We start from the raw sequence: 18845 nt of genomic DNA on the forward strand, positions 1-18845 counted from the left end.
TAGTAAGGACACTCACCTGATGGTGAAAACTGAATATATACAAGCATACCTTTGATTCGGCTGTGAGGACCCGTAGACAGCGACAGGGATGCGAGCTGGGACAGCTGAAAACATCCCAAACAGAAGCTCACTTCTCAAATGCAATCACTCACAGAGTGACAGGGACTGAATGGTCTTTGGAAACCACGAAGACCATTTAATCTTTGTCACAAACTTCATATCTGTAGACCTTAAGACCTTACTTTTGGTAGTACTGGGGATTAGACCCAGGACCCATGTGCTTGCTAGGCAGGCTCTCTATCACTTGAGCCATGCCTTCTAGCCTTTTTTTTTTTGCTTTAGTTTGTTTTCAGAAAGGGTCTCATGCTTTTGCCTAAACTGGCATTGGACCACAATCCTCCTATCTCCACCTGGGATTACAGGTGTGGGCTATCAGATTTGGACCCAAAGTTCTGCGGGTTTTTTGGGTGCCAATGTTGGGGCTTGAACTCGGAGCTTAGGTACTCTGCTGGAACTCCTTTTGCTCAAGGCTAGTGTTCTACCTCTTGAACCACAGAGCCACTTCTGGCTTTTTCTGGGTAGTTTATTTGAGAAAAGCATTTCACAGATGCTCCTGCTTGGATTGGCTTCGAACTTTAGTCCTCAGATTTCAGCTTCCTGAGTAGCTATGATTACAAGCATGAGCCACTGGTGCTTGTGCCAAGGTTCATTTTTAAGCAACTTGCAAAAGGAACAGTCATCTGTTGAAACCTTTGTAATGGTAAGTCCCTGCTTACCATTTTCTATAAGAGAGAAGAGGGCCAGACTCCACATGGACCTAATCAAACCCAAGAGGACTAAAGCCACCGAAACCCAGTATCTTCAGAAAGTTCTTACCTGAATGCTTCTATCAAAATGAACTAAACACTACAAAGCAAAGGATGTTGGCAGCCTAACACGTTCAAGGTTTAAACCAAGATTCACATCTAAGATTCTCCTCAGGGAACTTTTCTGTCACTGGCACTCAGTTTTGGTAGCTATAGCCCCATCATGTTTTTGTGGTTTTGTGTTTTTAATATGCTGATCCCTGGTCATTCATTCTTCGTTATAGTCTCAACAACATATCACATCTTCCAAAAAGCAAACAATGACCTCGCATCCTTTCCCCTACTCTTCTTAGAACGTGAAATCAGAGGTTTGCAAAAGGCCTTTGAAGTAGGGAGGGAGGGAAGAAGAGAGGCAGGGGAGGAGGAAGAGAGGTTAGTAAGCAAGTGCAAGTCTAAGCTGAAATACTGCAGTTTTTCAAACAAGTAGTATGCCAAGACGATATTTAAATCTTTAGATAATGTCTAGGACAGATTTAGAGCTCAGTGGTAAATGGAACATTTGTCTAGAATGCACAAGGCTCTGTGTTCATCAGAACACACACGCACACACATGCACACACACGCACACACACGCACACACACGCACACACACACGCACACACATGCACACACACGCACACACACACATACGCACACGCACACACACGCACACACACACGCACACACATGCACACACACGCACACACACACATACGCACACACACACGCACACACACACACGCACACACATGCACACACACACACATACGCACACACACACACGCACACACACACACACCAAGAACAGATTTATAATTTGTGCAAACAAGATGAACTAGTACCTATTATGAGGTCTGCCATACATAAACTATCATAATTCAAGTAACTTGGTGGGACTATTACAAGATGGAATGAAATGATCAGTTTAACTCAACCCAAAATGATTTAGATGTTTGTAACATGCATGCAATTTTAAGAAGCAAAAGCCAGTGCATAAACGGCAAAGACATTCACTTCCCCTATTTAACAATATTTGTTACTAGCGATGAGTAAAATTACAATTACCTCTGAGTAATTTGGCGAGAGATATTTCCCATTGCATTTTGCAATGCGTCTGAGAATCTGTAATGCTTTATCCCCTTCCTTCCGAGTAATGAGCCAGCGTGGAGACTCGGGGACCACCCTAGAAAGGGAGGAAACTTTTTTGAGTTACGTTAGGAATGTCAAAACCTGAATGTTCATCCCTTGACTTTTTCTACCAAAATGGATCTTGCAATGAAGTACAAGTTGAAACAACTTTCAGAGTTGGTAACAGAGTCTCTGAAATACAGATTATCTCTGTAAATTTATAGTAAATGGAAAGCATAGTAACTTAATCACTGAATCATTCCTCATAAAGATATCAATATTACATTGTTTTTGGAGGTCAGGCAACCCATTGGAAGGATGCCTTTGATTGTATGTATGAAAAGAATCAGGACTTTGTCTTTAGGAAAGGTTAGGAACCACATTTACGTAAAATGATTTGCCCATATATTAAAATTCAATGACAGGAATTGCTAAAATAGGAACACACCCAGAAGAATCAAATGTATACACATGTATCTTCTTGATAATTTAATTGGTTAATGTTCCTAACACTTTGCTGTTCCTTAGAGAATTCCTGGGTCATTGTTCATCTGTTCAGTGGAAATTACAAAGAAACAAATCAGCTTCATTGCACTTAATTTGCATGTTCAAACACTGGCCTCATAATCTTCAAGAAGCTATTGCAAAACCTTGATGTATAATGCAATACTTTGTTTAAATTTTTGTGTTTGGCATGGTCAATAACAGCTGTAAATTCTCATTTTTTAAAAGCAATTCTCAAAGCGCAGTAGCTAATGTGGAGATGTCAGAAGATCTTTATGGCTTTCATTTTCTTCTGGGTGTGGATTTCGCATTTCTGTGGCATAGCATAAATGTAATATGACCACATTACCAATAATAAAGCAGGAAGAGAAAGTTGGGCAGTGTAACAGCCAGCTGGATTCCTTGCCAACTGGGGATAAAGTACGCAATTCCTGGGAGAATTATGATCCCAAGAGTGAAGAACATTTGAATCACAACTCCGACAATCCTCCTTTGTTTTGAGCCGACTATTTCTGTCACTGAAGGGAAACAAACACAAAAGATTAGGGAAGGCGAAGATCAAGTTACCAGGAACACACACACACACACACACTTTATACCTGCTAAACCCTGCCCCATCACTAGTGGGACACTCTAGAACTAGCCAATGAAGCCTCTGTATTTACTGAAATGCTTTTGTCTCCCACTCTTCTCTGGGCCCACACCCGCATCCTTCTGAGAGTCACTGGGAAGTTCCAAGAACACAGGAAAACACCAGTGATAACGGTTTGGGAAGGGACAGTAGGGACCCAAATATAATACAGGAAACTAGCTAAATCTTGTCACTGTGTTTCTACTGAATTTTACATTATCATCTCTTTAGGAGATTATGAATATTAGACTCTATAATGACTTTTCATTATCACAAGGTAGTTTCTATTAAATGATCATTCTTGTTCCTGTGTTCAATTTTTCATTTATGTACTATTTCTTTAAAAATCATGGAGGAGCCGGGTGCCCATGGCTCACACCTGTAATCCTAGCTACTCAGGAGGCTGAGATCTGAGGATCGCAGTTCAAAGCCAGCCTGGCAGGAAAAGCCATTAAATTCTTATCTCCAATAAACCTCCAGAAAACCAGAAGTGGCACTGTGGTAGAGTACTAGCCTTGAGTTGAAGAGCTGATGGATAGCGCTCAGGCCCAGAATTCAAGCCCTACAACCTACAAAAAATTAAAAAAATAAAAAAAAATCATGGAGGAGCTAGGCACCAGTGGCTCACACCTGTGATCCTAGCTACTCAGGAGGCTCAGGTCTGAGGAGGACAATTTGAAGCCAGCTTGAGCAGAAAAGTCTGTGAGACTCTTATCTCCAATTAGCTACCCAAAAAGCTGGAAATGGAGTCCTGGCTCAAGTAGCAGAGTGCTAAACCTGAGCAAAAGAAAAAAAAATAGCTAAGGAAAGCACCCAGGCCTTAAGTACAAGCCCTAGGACTGGCCAAAAAGAAAAAAAAAAAAAAAGAAAAGAAAAAGAAAAAAATCATGGAGGAAATTTTGTCCCTGGAAATTTCTACTCCTTCCCATGAATTGGTTTCTTCTGTTTTTGATCTATCCCAGAGAAACTACTGTATGGTTATCCTAAATCATAAACCCAGAGAAACTACGCAGACCTGGGTCACCTTAGAAAGTCGCTCCCATTTCTAAGTTGTCCCATAGTTCTAGCCTGTGGCAACCACTCTCTCCCGCCCGTAAGATGTTCTGAAGTTCTCCAGGACTGGATGTCCAGAGACCTGGAGCAGTAGTGGAAGCAAGGTGTTATTTCCCGCGGCATGAATCCACCAAACTTAAAGCTAGACTAAGTGGAGTGAAAGGGGCCGCCAGGGTGTTCTCAGTGATGTAAGAAAGCGTGGGGGAAGAATGTGCTTCTTTCATAGACGAAGTCAAGTTTTCTAGTTTTGGAAGAACACAAAGACTCACAAACTCATGTCAGTCCGTATTTCCCACGTGTGCAACATTCTCCACTCATAAGGAAGGAGATGTAAAGAATAGTTGACAACTTACGAATATGACATCAAACTATTACTCAAATGCGATACACAAAAAGGCTTTAAAATGTTGCTTCAAGGAGCGACTGAAATGTGTATAGAAATCAATTTCTAGTACAGCAAAGTCATGAGAAAGAGTGAGAGAAGTTGTTCATCCTGGATTTTAGAGTCCACATCTGGGTTGCAAATTAAAGCAGCAAATATGTCAGAGTTCTGCTCCTGAGCTCTCCTTTGGCAGAAATGGTACTGGTGGCCACGTGAGTCTGGGGGGTTTGCGGTTGCAGTGGCCTGGCCTTGGCCAGCTGAGGCCAGTCTCACGCAGAGGGGAAGGCGCGACGCAGGGGTCTTACCAATCACGAAGCAAGTCATCCACGTCCCCTTTCCAAACACACCTTGGAGGAAGCGGAAGACCACAAACACAGGGAAATTTGGTGCAAAGGCCACCACGACACCGGTGACGCCAACCCCCAAACAGGATATTAAGTAAATGACTATCCTGCCGTACCTTTTAGAAAAAGAGAGAAGAGATCAACATAAACATTTTCTTCAATATAACGGCTGCTGATGGTCAGGTGCTGGTGGCTGACATCTATAACCCTAACTCCTCAGGAAGCTGAGATCTAAGGATCCCAGTTTGAAGCCAGCCAAGACTGAAAAGTCAAGGAGATATTCTTTTCTCCAATTAACCATCTAAAGGCTGGAAGTGGAGCTATGGCTCAGATGGTAGAGCATCAGCCTTGAGCAAAAACACTAAGTGAAAACGTAAGGTCTGAGTTCAAGTCCCACCACCCCTTTCCCTCCAAAAAAAGAAGCTGTACAGAAAATGAATCCTTTTGTAACTTCCTTGTTGCACTAAACAATAATAATATTTTAATGAGTGCTTATAATTAAAGAACTGTGGAAAACCAGAAGCTTTGTTTTATGGCAAAACCAAGGCAAGTGAAATGTCGTGCACCTGTGAGCTGATGTAACCGAGTTTAGAGCACAGAACGCAGCTTCCCAAAGGGCATTCTCTCACTGACGTGGCAGTTCAGTCTTCCTGGTGGTGTGGACCTGACTCTTTCTAGCAACTTTTGTGTAAGGGAAAAGGGGATCGAACAAAGTGACAATGGTTCATTGCTGCTAGGAGTGCTCCCTCTCTTGCAAGCTTGCGACGTTAGGCAAATCCCTTAGCTCTCTCAAACTTTAGGTTGTGTTTCCTTGCAGATGTTTTGGTCTTCCTTGAGACCTTTTCTAGAGGAAGATATTGGAGAGTATCAATAAAGTTCGTAAGCTATAAACTGCACAACCAATCTGAGTCGTTCTTAATTTTTGCATTTTATTTTCACTGTTTACGTAGCTACTATTAAATGACTTAGGAGAAAGGAAGAAGCTACTATGCAGAATAGTTGCACAAGATTATTGGCTGGGAAAGTTGGCTGTCAATAACTTCAAAGAGATTTTATTCTTTGATATTTTTCTATAGGGATTTCCACGGAACTCATATGATGTGACCCAGCCCTGTCAGAAATCTAGATGGGCATGTTTGTGTCTTCCCACAATGTCAGAATTTATTGAATAACAATAAATTCACAAGTTATGTCAACTTCTTAGGTATTAATTGACAAAATACTATTGATGCCCCTCAATAGCCACTGGCAAGCAGGCCCCTGTGTTTCAATCTTCATTACGAATATTAACTCTTAAATCACACATATTACTTTTACAGCATTGCTCAAAAGGGGTTAAAGTAGCTGCAGGAAGTGAAGCTGGCCCCAAGTGGTAGCGTGATAGCCTTGAGAAAAACATGATCAAGGACAGCCATGAGGCTCTTGAGCTCAAGCAGCAGGCAGGGAGTGGGAGGGTGGAGGGGGATCTAGAAACCCGGCACTCCCGACTCTCCTCTGAGACTCCAGCAAGTTTCAGCATCTATGATGTACAGATCAGGCTGTGGCCTGCTCCAAGTTACTCCATAGTGTGTAGAACAGCAGTTTTCAGGCTGGGCCTTGTCCCGAGTGACTTTTATAAAATCGCAGTTTTCTCCATTCTTAAGTGCAGATGTGGAGGCAGAATGATTCTATATCATTTGTAAAAGTACACACCAACCATATGTCCAGCCCAAACCACAAGGCAGACTGACAACTACCTTGCTTATGCAACACCTATGGACACTTGGACACATGGGCGTATAAAACCCATGTCAGAAAAATCAGGCCCATGAGCTCCTTCTGCACCGCAAGGCCAAGTAATGGTGCAAACCTCTCACCCAACAAAGTCGGACCCCAACCTGGTGTCTTAACCAGGAGAGGCGCAGACACTGGTGTATAGCAATGCCCATCAACCTGCCCCCGGACCATCTGGCGTACATGCTTAGGATCGCTGGTGATGAGCTCCAGACTCAGAGCTTCAGGCCCTCACGTCCTGTCTGCCGCCACCCTCAACGGGCAGGTTTCTTCTTTTTAGTGTAGAATGACATTTTATTGTCCAGATTTATCCTGGATTATTTATACATTCCCCCGCTGGAAAAAAAGTCCTAGTTGCTTCCAAATTTAGGCAATTATGACTATAGTGGCTGTAATGGTATGTCCAGTGTTGTGTGGATGCACATTTTCAGCTCCCCGGAGTCATGCACAAGGCCGACAATGGCTGGATTGGATGTTCAGTTTTATGAGACAACACAGAGGCTGCCAGACTATATTCTCCAGTGGCTTTATCACTGCATCGCACCAACAGTGGACAAACACTCCCGTGGCTTCACAGACTGACTGAGAAGCCTTTGGTGCTGTCAGCCACTTAGAATGTGCATAGCAGCTTTCTTGGGTTTAATTCCCATTTCCTTAATGACCTAGGATATGGAGCATCTCTATTTCACCATCTGTAGGTCTTTTTTAAAAAATCAAAATCATTTAGGAGACATCAGTCTTCATTTTTTTTAAGTTTGCTTGAGTTTTCAGAGTTCTTTGTTTCTTTTGGATAACAGCTCTTTATCACATAGACCTTTTGCAGATATGTTCTCTCAGCCTGTGGCTTATCATTTTCATTCTCTGACAGTGTTGTTGTTGTTTTTTTAACACAGCAGAAAAAGTTTCATTCTAATCAAGCCCAGCTTATCAGTTCTTCTTTGCATGAATTGTGCCTTTGATGTTGTATTTAGAAAGTCATTGCCAAACTCAAAGTGACCTAGATTTTCTCTGATGCTATCTTCAAGAAGTTTCACACTTTGTGTTTTACATTTAGGTCCATGATCCATGGTGTGTAATTGATTGTGTTGATGGCTTTGTATTGGTCAGCTTTCTTGTCACTGTGTTGGCTGCCTCATGTAAGCAATGTAGAAAGGACAGCTCGTTTGGCACAGGTGCAGTGGGTTCTGTCCACGGGTGAGCACTTGGCCCCCAGGGGTTGGGAAGAAAGATCCTACAGACAGGTCATGTGCAGAAGAGGCTGTTCACCACAGGGCAAAAGGGAAGTGGAATGGAGAATACAGGCAGGGGCCCACACAAGATACACCCCAGGGACATGTCCTCAGTGACCTGCTTCCTCCAAACAGGCCCCATTTACTTCTTACCATTTTCCAATAATGCTATCCTACAACAGCATTGAGACATAACCCTCATGGCCCCGTCATCTCTGGAAATACCACCATTGCATCCTCAGAAGTGGGCTTCCCACCGCCCAGTCATTTGTCAATCCAATCAAGAAGACAATTAAGGGCCAGGAAGATGGCTCAGAGGTAGAGTGCTTGCCTTGCATGCATGAGGCCCTGGGTTCCATTTCTCAGCACCACATAAGCAGAAAAAGCCAGCAGTGGTGTTGTGGCTCAAGTGGTAGAGAGCTAGCCTTGAGCTGAAGAGCTGAGGGACAGTGCCCAGGCCCAGAGTTCAGGCTCCACGACCACCACCACCAACACCAACAAAAGTAGCCAACGTCCATATAAAGTCTGGATGGAGACATATTTATAAGTAGAAGTCAGTTTTTCCAGTGTCATTTTTTGGAAAAAGTATCTTTGCACCATTGTTTTTGCCTTTGTTACTTTGTCAAAGATGGGTTGAATGTATTTATGTGGATCTGTTCTTTGCTTGATCATGGTAGCTCTGCAGTATGGTATGCGTGGAATCCCACCACGGTGATACCACCAACTCTGAGCCAAGCAGATGCTGACACCATGCTCTCAGACCTGTGAGCCACAGACATCCGTTTTCCAGTCCTTCTTTAAGAGCAATTGCGGTAATAAGATGTTGTGCTGGGTTTTTGTTGTATTGGGCAGTGTTTACTGCATGGGTGTTTCAGATATACAAACCCATGTTCTATTGTCCAGAACAAATCATCTGGATTTCTTCTTCTATTATCTGGAAGATTTAGCCTTCCCTAGAGGAAAACAATACAATCTTGTATTGCTCTTGTTTTGTTTTGCTGGTACTAGGCTTGAACTCAGGAGTCTTACACTCACTCAGCTTGGTTGATCATAGCTGGTACTCTACCACTTAAGCCATGCCTCCAATCCAGAGTTTTGCTGGTTAGTTGGAAATGAGATCTCAAGGGCTTTTTTCCCTGAGCTGGCTTCTTACCACAGTCTTCCAGCTCTCAGCCTTCTGAGAGCTAGAATTATACGTATAAGCACCTGGCCTATAGTCTGCCTTTTAAAGATTAAAGACAGAGACAATACTTCTTTTTTTTAAAGGGATATTATCTGGAGAATTCAGTACTTACATCCAAAAAGTAAATGCACTGTTAAAGACTTAGTCAAATCATATAAAATAAATGTCAGGAGTAGTAGAATAAGAAATTTGTCTCCAAATATAATAAAGCTATTTTAAACAGTAGATATAAGGCATTTTTATTCCATGTGTACATGGTGTGTGTAGGGATGTAATGGTTCTCACATCCTGTCTTACCTGTCTGCTGCATAGCCCAGGGTAAAGGCTCCTGCCAGGAAGCCTAGGTTCAGAATGGCTTGAGTGAAGTCCAGCATCCACGCATTGACACAGACAAGGTCAAACTAGGGAAACAAACAGAGGCATGAGTCCTGAGTGTGTGTGTGTGTGCGTGTGTGTACATCAATGACCTTTAAGCATTTTTTTCTTAAAGACTCTTTTAATAAATCATTGAAATATATCTCATGCATCTTTATATATTTTTGTCAGCTTAAATAATTCAAAAAATGGAATTTATAATGTAGTATAAATACTAACATGTATAAGTAATATGAACGATGCCCAATAAAATGTAATTTTTATTTACACTTTAGTATATATATATATATATATATTATGACCATAAATATGAGAATGGACCCCCGCCATCATCCAGTAAAAAATGTTATTTGCCACAATTCCATGTGTAATTAGTTCTATATAAACTGACATTTAACTTTAAAAAAATTGCCCATGAAACCAAGTTTTTAAATACTAGATTTTATTCTGAGTTATAGTCATTGTTACATTTAAATTGTGCTTGGTCAAATAAAAGCCATGGTGAATTTTGAAAAAGAATTACCATCCCGGCTAAAATTCTGACAGAAATGGACCATTTGGAGTAGAATACTGAGAGCCATGGGCTTTCTCAGTTAGCTGTGATCTGCAGCCAAACATCTATTTCTAGAAAGAACTGATGTTCGATACCAGATCTATTCCTGTTGCTCAGTTTTTATAAATTTGTGATCCCAGAAATCGTGTATCTATAAACAAGCCCTTGGGAGTGGAGAGAAATTTCTACAGCAATGTTCCTCAGTCCTTCACCATTCCCAGTTAGATGCCATGCTTTGCATATGGTTCTATCCCCAAGGTTATTTTTTACTTGCTAATAAATTATTTAAATCCTCATATAATTTTCCTGGAAGCAAGAAATGGGAAACGTCAGACTTACAAAAAGTCACTAGTCACCTTTCTTCCTTAACTACTTTCTTCATATCCAAATTAGTATTTTAAATTGTCCCCTGGATTGATAGCCCAAGGTTGTAAAAGTTTTAATCTACATATCACATGGGGAGGTGGGCGAGGTTCTAATTCTCACCACAGTTCTGTTTTCAGCCCCACTGGGGAAAGAGGACACGGATGGGTTGGGGATCTGATTCTCTTCAGAGCATCAGACCTTCCACCTTAGTGACTGCTAGGTGGTGTGCTCATCCAAGCCTGCTTTAGACCACAGCATTAAGCTAAAATCAATGTCATACAAACAGCAATTTGACTAGTTTCATAAATACTCATTCATAAGCAAACTATGATTTATTTATAGGCTCAGCTTTTTGTCTTGGTTCTATAGTTAATGCCTTATCCCTGAACATAGCCAGAGAAAGAAAAGATGAGGGAGGTGGGGCAGAAGTAGCTGGCCCACCTCAGAGTACTGAGATCTTCTGAGAGGAAAGAGTTTCACCTATTTGTATAATAGAAATAATCTAATGCTGGTGGCTTACAAAGATTTTTTACATCACTTTTGGGTTTTGAAGGTATTTCATTTTAAGAAAGCATCATCTGGGGGCTGGGAAGGTGGCTCAGTGGTAGAGCACTTGCCTTGCATGCCTGATGCCCTGGGTTCGATTCCTCAGCACCACATAAGCAAAAAGAAAAAAGCCAGAAGTGGCGTTGTGGCTCAAGTGGTAGAGCGCTAGCCTTGAGCTGAACAGCTGAGGGACAGTGCCCAGGCCCAGAGTTCAGGCCCCACAACCGGACCAAAAAAAAAAAAAAGAAAGCATCATCTGGCCATACTAAAACTACCAGTACAACTATGTTTATTGCAGCATTATTTACCATAGCTAAGATATGGAACCAACCCAGTAGATAAATGGATCAAGAACATGTAGTATTTATATACAATGGCATTCTATGCTTCCATCAGAAAGAATAATACCACCCTATTTGTTAGGAAATGAAAAGACTTAGAAAAAATCATATTAAGTGAAGTAAGGCAGATCCATAGAAATATAGGTCCCTCATTTGCAATAACTAGTATACATCTAGGATAATTTTATCAGATGAGCAGAAAAGCTCAAAAGCTATGTACATATGACCATAGAAGATGATGCTAAGTGGAATGAACTCCAAGATATGAACACAAGAGGTCTTTCTTTGTTGTTATTGTTTTTAATGTATTATGTGATTTTTTTTGTTTCCTCTGTATGTTCTTCCCCCTATGGTACATCCCCTGTTGTCACTGTACTTGATTTTGGGACCCTGCATCTTATAGATACATTTGTCTAACTTAGGGAGGGGAAGGGGAATAACAAAATGCTGAAACAAGGACACAGGATGACCCATTGCAACAAGGATACCCACAAGACGCACAGTATGTTGGAAATGAACTTTACAACTTTGGGTGGGGGGGGTGGCAGGAGGAGGGAAGAGGTGGGGGGGAGGGATAGAGTCAGAACAACAAGGGAAGGGTAACAATGCTCAACAAGAAATGGACTCCTTGCCTTACTCATGTAACGGTCACCCCTCTGTACAGCATCTGTACAATAAAATAAAGATTAAAAAAAACTAAAAAAAAGGAAAGCATTGTCTGGAATAGCATCCCATCAGAATTAAATCCAGACAGACCATACCAGGGGAAAAATGTACAAGAATCCGAGAAAGCAAAGGATGATTTAATTACTGGGAAGAAAAGTCAACACTTCACTTCAGAAAAGTATTAACCAGCTCAAACATCAGAACTCACAGTGTAGAAGTTGCTCTCCCCAGCTGTCCCTCAGAGACCCAGGTTCACAGTCCAGAGGTAACCAGTGCTTCTCAGAATGACCCAGGCCTCTTCACAAACTCAGTCCGCTGCCCCAAATGTTTGTTCCTACAAAACTGTTCATCCTTTTCATGTTCCCAGAAAGAGGAACAGTCCAAAGGACATTTTCATACTTCTTATTTAAATAAAATGAATTGGAAACCCAAGTCTAAATGGCTAAAGTGCTAGGGCAACATTTTCTAAAATACCCAGGCTAGAGATCATCTGCTCTTTTGCGCTTGCTGAGTCCCAGAGAACCAGAGGCATGGACGCTCTATTTCCCAGACTCCTTTGCCAACAGGATCTGTTCAGGTGGAGGGGGCTAGAGGCAGATCTGAAGTCAGGAGGGAGGGGTGGACTCGGCTCCTGGCTTTGCCACCAGTTCCATCTCCAGTCCTAGCAGTGGACAACATTTGGTGGCTGCAGGAATTGGCCACGTGGGGGCCAAGGAATCTCGACCCACATGTCTGGTGGTAGGCCTTAAAATTGGCTGTCCAGAAGGGCAGGGGCTGATCACTTAGACACGGAAAGAGCTGTCCTTCCTTATCTTTTCCCTCTCCTTTTTTTTAACTCTCCCAACAAATCTTTTTTTTTTTTTCTTCTGGTTGTGGGACTTGAACTTTGGCCCTGGGCACTGTCCCTCAGCTCTTCAGTTCAAGGCTAGCGCTCTACCACTTGAGCCACAGCACCACTTCCAGTTTTCTAATGGTTTATTGGAGATAAGAGTCTCACAGACTTTCTTACCCAGGCTGGCTTTGAACTGCAATCCTCACATCTCAGCCTTCTGAGTTGCGAGGATTACAGGTGTGAGCCACCAGCGGCCGGCCCAAGAAACCTTTTATCAAATTCCTTTCTCTTGAAATACCTAACCTAGTTTCTCTTCTCCTGTCTAGGAGAACTTACCAGCTTTCAAAAGCACCAATAAATGAACTCAAACAAAGTATGTGTACTTACATAAATGCACACCAACATATCAGACACACACACACACACACACACATACACAAACCCCTCCAGCACAGGTAGGAAAGCCAGTGGTCCACACAGGAAAGAAAGGCTTTATTTGAAGTACCATTTGCTTGCTGCACTTCCTTGGGAGACCTGGATTCGCTTCTTGTCAGCAGAAGGCCATTGCATCTCACTGAAAATTTACTTCAGTCTGAACCAGAGGCACGAGAATTTATGTCTCTCTGTGAAGGCCATCTGTGCTGAACAAGGATGTCTTCCCAAGATTTTTTTTTCTCCAAAGAGTACACACATAAAAACATTGAAGAAGTTTTCTAATGCTCATAAATCCATGTGCCCTCATCCTGTTACTTATTAATCTTCAAACTCCCTTTCCACAAACAGAATAACTCCTTGAAACAAGCAGAAAGTTGATCTGATAAAGAATGCCAGCAGCTGTACATGGAACGCCACAAGGATCCCAATGTTTTGCTTTGCAGAAAAATGAAATTTAGTGCCTTTGAAGGATTTCCAACTAAAGGCTTTTCATAGAATTTCCCAGCTGTTGAAGTCCAAACAGACATATTTATCTGAATTTAACGATCCAATGTGGGCACAAGAATATATACATATATATGAATTATACATATCTTCCCTTATACTATATATGTTATATATACTATATATTGCATATATCGTGTGTATATACATTGTGATTTCCAAATTACTCTTAAAGGAAAAAGTATCTTCAATATACAAAAAAAAAAAGGCAAAAAACAATGCAAGTATGCAAAAGCTGCAAGAAACAGGGGAGACCAGGTCTGGGCCTCAATCACAGTATGACCATCAGCTGGATTTTCCATAAAAGTCGAGGTCAGCCCTCTTGCCCAAACATGTACAGAAGAGATTCAAAGACTTGAGGGCATCTAGCATTCGACTGTCATTACACGCGATGAGAAACAGCATCCATCCATTGTTTGTACTGCTCTGGGAAAAAGGAAAGTCTCTGAAGTCTTTACAATATCCATGTGCCTCTGTTCCCACTGTATTAAGGATGAACTCTGTTAAGTTCCTGAGCTGGAGCTTCAGCCTCTAGGGTGGTGGTACTGGGCAAGATTGGATCCTTTACCAGCTAGGCCTGTAGGAGCACCAGTAGTTCATGCCTGTAACCCTGGGTACTTCGAAGGCTGAGATCTAGAAGACTGAATTTTGAAGGTAACCCAGACAGTAAAGTCCACAAATGTCCATCTGAAAGGCAGGGCTGGACATATGGCTTAAGTGGTAGAGCACCAGCCAGGCAAGAAAGCCAAGCACTCATAAGGTTCTATATTAAGATCCTAGTATAGCCTGCTCTCCCAAAATAGCCAGCATCTAGTTCAGGGTAGTTAGGGGCACACCTTCAGAAGAAATAAATGCCATTTCATAGGTTCCTAGCTAGTTCCCTCCTGAGGTTTTTATAAAGAGTGGGCCTGGTTCCTGAATCTCTCTGGCTTCCTGTCTTGCCATTTGGTCTCTTCTATACACCTCCCCCCCCACCCCCATTACACACTCTCTGGGATACCTTCACCAGAGGCCAACCAGATAGACTCACCCTATCTTCAGCCTCCAGTCTCTAAAACTGTGAGCTTAATAAACCTCTTTTCTATACAAGTGTGCAGCTTCAAGCATTTTGGTATAGCCACAAAAAATGGACTAAGACAAATTACAAATGGAGCGAATCATTCTTAGCTTGAAATCAGGAGCCACTAAATCTTTGTGGAAAGCATACTGCCAGGTGTGGTGTGCCTAGCTACAAATGGCATTGGCCAATTGCACATCGGCTGTCAGGTTCCAGTTTGGTCAACAGTAAGGTATCACAACAGAGCCTGATCATGGTTACAAATACAGCAATCATAAAGAAATTATTATTATTATTATTATTTTTTGTGGGCCATGGGGCCTGAACTCTGGGTCTGGGTGCTGTCCCTCAGCTCTTCAGCTCAAGGCTAGCACTGTACCACTTGAGCCAAGCACCACTTCTGGCATTTTCTGTTTATGTGGTGCTGAGGAATCAAACCCAGGGCTTCATGCATGCAAGGCAAGCATTCTACCACTGAGCCACCTTCCCAGCCCCAAGAAATTATTTTTTAATTGGGTGGGGCCGGGCACCAGTGGCTCACGTCTGTCATCCTAGCTACTCAGGAGGCTGAGATCTGAGGATCACAGTTCAAAGCCAGCGCAGGCAGGACAGTCTGTGAGACTCTCACCTCTAATGAAACACTAGAAAACCAGAAGTAGTGCTGTGGCTCAAGCAGTAGCGCACTCACCTTAAGCTGAAGAGCTCAGGGACAGCACCCAGGCCCTGAGTTCAAGCCGCACAACCTACCCTCCCCTCCCCCCCCAAAAAAATTGGGCTGGATCCCATGAGGAGAAAGGTTGACATTCTTTTTCTTTTTTTTCTTTTTGGTTGTTTGTAAGGATTGAACTTGGGACCTGGGTGCTGTCCCTGAGCTTTTGGCTCAAGGTTAGCACTCTACCTCTTTGAGCCACAGCACCACTTCTGAAGGTTGACGTTCTTAATTGTCACATGGAAAACTTTTTCTTTTCCTCATCCTGGGGCTTGAACTCAGGGCCCAGGCACTGTCCTTGAGCTTTTGTGCTCAAAGACAGTAGTACTCTACCTCTTGAGCCACAGCTTCATTTCTAGCTAATTGGAGATAAAAGTCTCACAGATGTTCCTGCTCAGGTTGGCTTTGAACTACATATCCCCAGTCTCCTGAGTAGCTGGGATCACAGGTGTGAGACACTTAGACCCCAGCAGGAATTTTTTTTTGGTTGGTCGTGGAGCCTAAACTCCGGGCCTGGGTGCTGTCCCTCAGTTCTTCAGCTCAAGGCTAGTGCTCTACCACTTGAGACACAGTACCACTTCTGGTTTTTCCTGCTTATGTGATGCTGAGGAATTGAACCCAGGGCCTCATGCATGCTAGGCAAGCATTCTACCACTGAGCCACCTTCCCAGCCCAGGGAAATATTTTTAACAGGATCTCATGGCATTATTTGAGCACTTTAATATCAAAAGGCAAATGGTTTCCTTAACGGAGGCATGAACTATTCTGATGAGTGCAGGTATTTCTAGCAAACTAATTTACTGTGCCTGTCATGCTGCAGATAAAGCTGGGAGAAGCATTCATATTTGCATGCCTACCTTGTGGTATAGTTTGGGAGCCAGGTCAATTTATGTGAAGCAAATATAGTCATTTGACTCTTGCAAGAATATCTAGATGTGAGGAGGACTGGAGGAGAGAGGTGTGGGGGCAGAAGCAACCCGATCTCTGCAGAGCTGGGTTAGACAGAGCAAGGTAGAGGCTACACAGACACAGCCCCTGGGGTACAGTGGGGGGTCTGCCCAGCATGCAGTCATGCCGATCTGGGCATATATCTCCCCCACAGGGGGACAGAGAGGCAGGTCCAGAGCCAGGACTGCGAGTTCTTCCCTCAAGAAAACAGAGACATGAAGACAGCTCAGGACAAGCAGAGGGTGAAGATCAGAAGGACACAGAGGAGTCCGGAGTTTACAAATGGAAAGGCCTGGAACAGGTGTTGTGGCTTCAGACAGGGCAAGAGTCCAGAGACTCCAGCAAGCTGAGTGACACAGAGCAGGAACTTGAGGAACCTGTACCGTTGTCCAAAACAAGGGCACAACACAGGTCTTCCTGTCCCTGTCGCCAACCCTCAGGGTTTAACAGATGGGTCCGCAAATGAGCATCGAAACAGAGCGGAGAGGCACCTTAAAATGCAGGCATTCTGTCTGCACTTGTGAAATGACGGAAAAAGCAAACCTGCAGTCTGTTTCCATAATTGTGCCCTGTCTTTTGTTAACTTTGCCTTTGTGAGTTAGCATGGGACAGAAGACGTCTTTGATCCATCAGCCATTTCCCCGGGCTGTTTTACTTCTTTGTAGGGAGGACGTGCAGTTATTCATCTTGAAATGTTTATCATTTCTCTAAATAATGGAGTCTGTAAAGATGAGATGAGGAACGGCGTGCACGGCACAGTAGTGCCGGCCCTAGACTCAGACAACCGGCAGCTCCCTGCTCGGCCACGCCCAGCTCTCAGTCCCTTGGTGATGTTCTTAATATTGTTTAGTGTCCAATAAACATTGCTAATGGCATTGTGATCAGTGGCACAAAGATGATCCCAATAAATAACATGACCAAGGATCTTTAAGAGTGTTTCTCAACAGCAGCTACGCATTAGAATTACTTAGGGCAACTGAGAAAAAAAAATACATCTGAGTGCCACTCCGGACCAATTAACTCAGAATCCAGTTGCATATACAACAGATAGATGCTATAAATTATTTTAATACCTTCTGCAGTAAAATTAACTGTGCTACATTTTATTCGATTGAGTAGTGTCCTTCAAAAAGTGAAGTCACGTCACCTAGAACCTCAGAATGTGGCCTGCTTTGGAAATCATCTTGGCAGATGTGATTAGAAGAAAGTCAAGCTGGTTGGGGTGGGCTCTAATCCAGGGATAGCTTTCCCTTCAGGAAAGCAGAAGCAGGCACCCATGGGAGGAAGGTGTGACCAGGGCTCTGCGTCCACCTGCCAAGTAGGGCCAAAGATGACCGAGACACAGCATCCAGAAGAGAGGCCTCTACCAGGGCCACTCTGAAGCCGGGGCGGGGGGGGGGAGTAAGAGACCCTTTATTAGAACGATAACAAAGCTTAAAGATAAACTTAACCTACAGCTAGAGCACCATATCTTTAGGGTGCATTGGAGAATAAAGCCAGAAATGCCTGCAGCACCAAAAACGTATCTTTTCTTCTTTCCTCCCCTTTCCATATCCCCTAGCCCTCTTAGGGCTCACTGATGGAAGACAAAGGATAGCATCAGAAAAACAATAAAGAAACAAATGCAAGCTAGAAAATGGAATCTGGCAAAGGGCCGAAGAGAAAGGCACAGGAAGCTAAAACCCCAAACCCAAGCACTGGCGGGGCAGGGAGCTGGCTGAATGAGGGGGGGAGGGGGGAGGGGGAGAGGGAGGGAAACAGAAGGATTCTGTTCTCAAGCAGCCAGGTCTGTGGCCCACTGGGGCACACCCTTGCTCAGCTCGAGGGGCAGTCAGAGCTGACTGCCACCAGCTTCCAGTCTAGATCCTACCTGTGCACTGGAGAGTGATGCATTTTTTCTTCTTTTTTTTTTTTTTCTGCTTTGGAAATGCAACCACTCTCCCTTCAGTTCAGATCTAACCACTTGATGGTTCCCACTCTTACAGAAGGAAATTTGGGTTTTTGCATTTATTTCACACACCTTCTCGTCACATCTTGACACATTTTCCCAAGGACTCATCTCCTTTTGTGTCTCTGCTATATCACTGTCATCCTATCTGAACTAGTTTGACCTCTCTGACCTTCCTCCTGGTCTCCATTTGGGACACCTATCTCTTTTTGCCTCATAAAGTCACTCCTCGGGGCCAGGCAGACTGTGTCCCCTGTCTTTAAAGTCCTGGCAGCACACACAGGTGCCATCCCTCAGTGGTACCATCCCTCGGCCCTAGAGACCACACACGAACACATGCCGCCCTGAACTTCCCAGCAAAGCCCCAAGTCTGTGTGTGTGTGTGCGTGTGTGTGCGTGTGCGTGTGTGTGCGTGTGCGTGTGTGTGCGTGTGCGTGTGTGCGTGTGTGTGTGCGTGTGTGTGCGTGTGCGTGTGCGTGCGTGTGCGTGCGTG

General features: G+C 43.4%; 1 protein-coding gene across 1 annotated transcript in view; it reads right to left on the reverse strand.

Moving 5' to 3' along the window:
• The window catches only part of Slc22a3 (solute carrier family 22 (organic cation transporter), member 3), an 89608-nt gene that overhangs the window by 30506 nt on the left and 40257 nt on the right, over positions 1 to 18845 (reverse strand). The window contains exons 4-7 of the mRNA XM_013024526.1: positions 9370 to 9473; positions 4849 to 5003; positions 2827 to 2995; positions 1911 to 2028 (exon numbers count right to left, since the gene is read on the reverse strand). Of these exons, the coding sequence (XP_012879980.1) occupies positions 1911 to 2028; positions 2827 to 2995; positions 4849 to 5003; positions 9370 to 9473 (546 nt within the window). The remainder of the gene's footprint in view (positions 1 to 1910; positions 2029 to 2826; positions 2996 to 4848; positions 5004 to 9369; positions 9474 to 18845) is intronic.

Source organism: Dipodomys ordii, unplaced genomic scaffold (genome assembly GCF_000151885.1).
Source record: "Dipodomys ordii isolate 6190 unplaced genomic scaffold, Dord_2.0 Scaffold77, whole genome shotgun sequence".
Lineage (NCBI taxonomy): Eukaryota > Metazoa > Chordata > Mammalia > Rodentia > Heteromyidae > Dipodomys > Dipodomys ordii.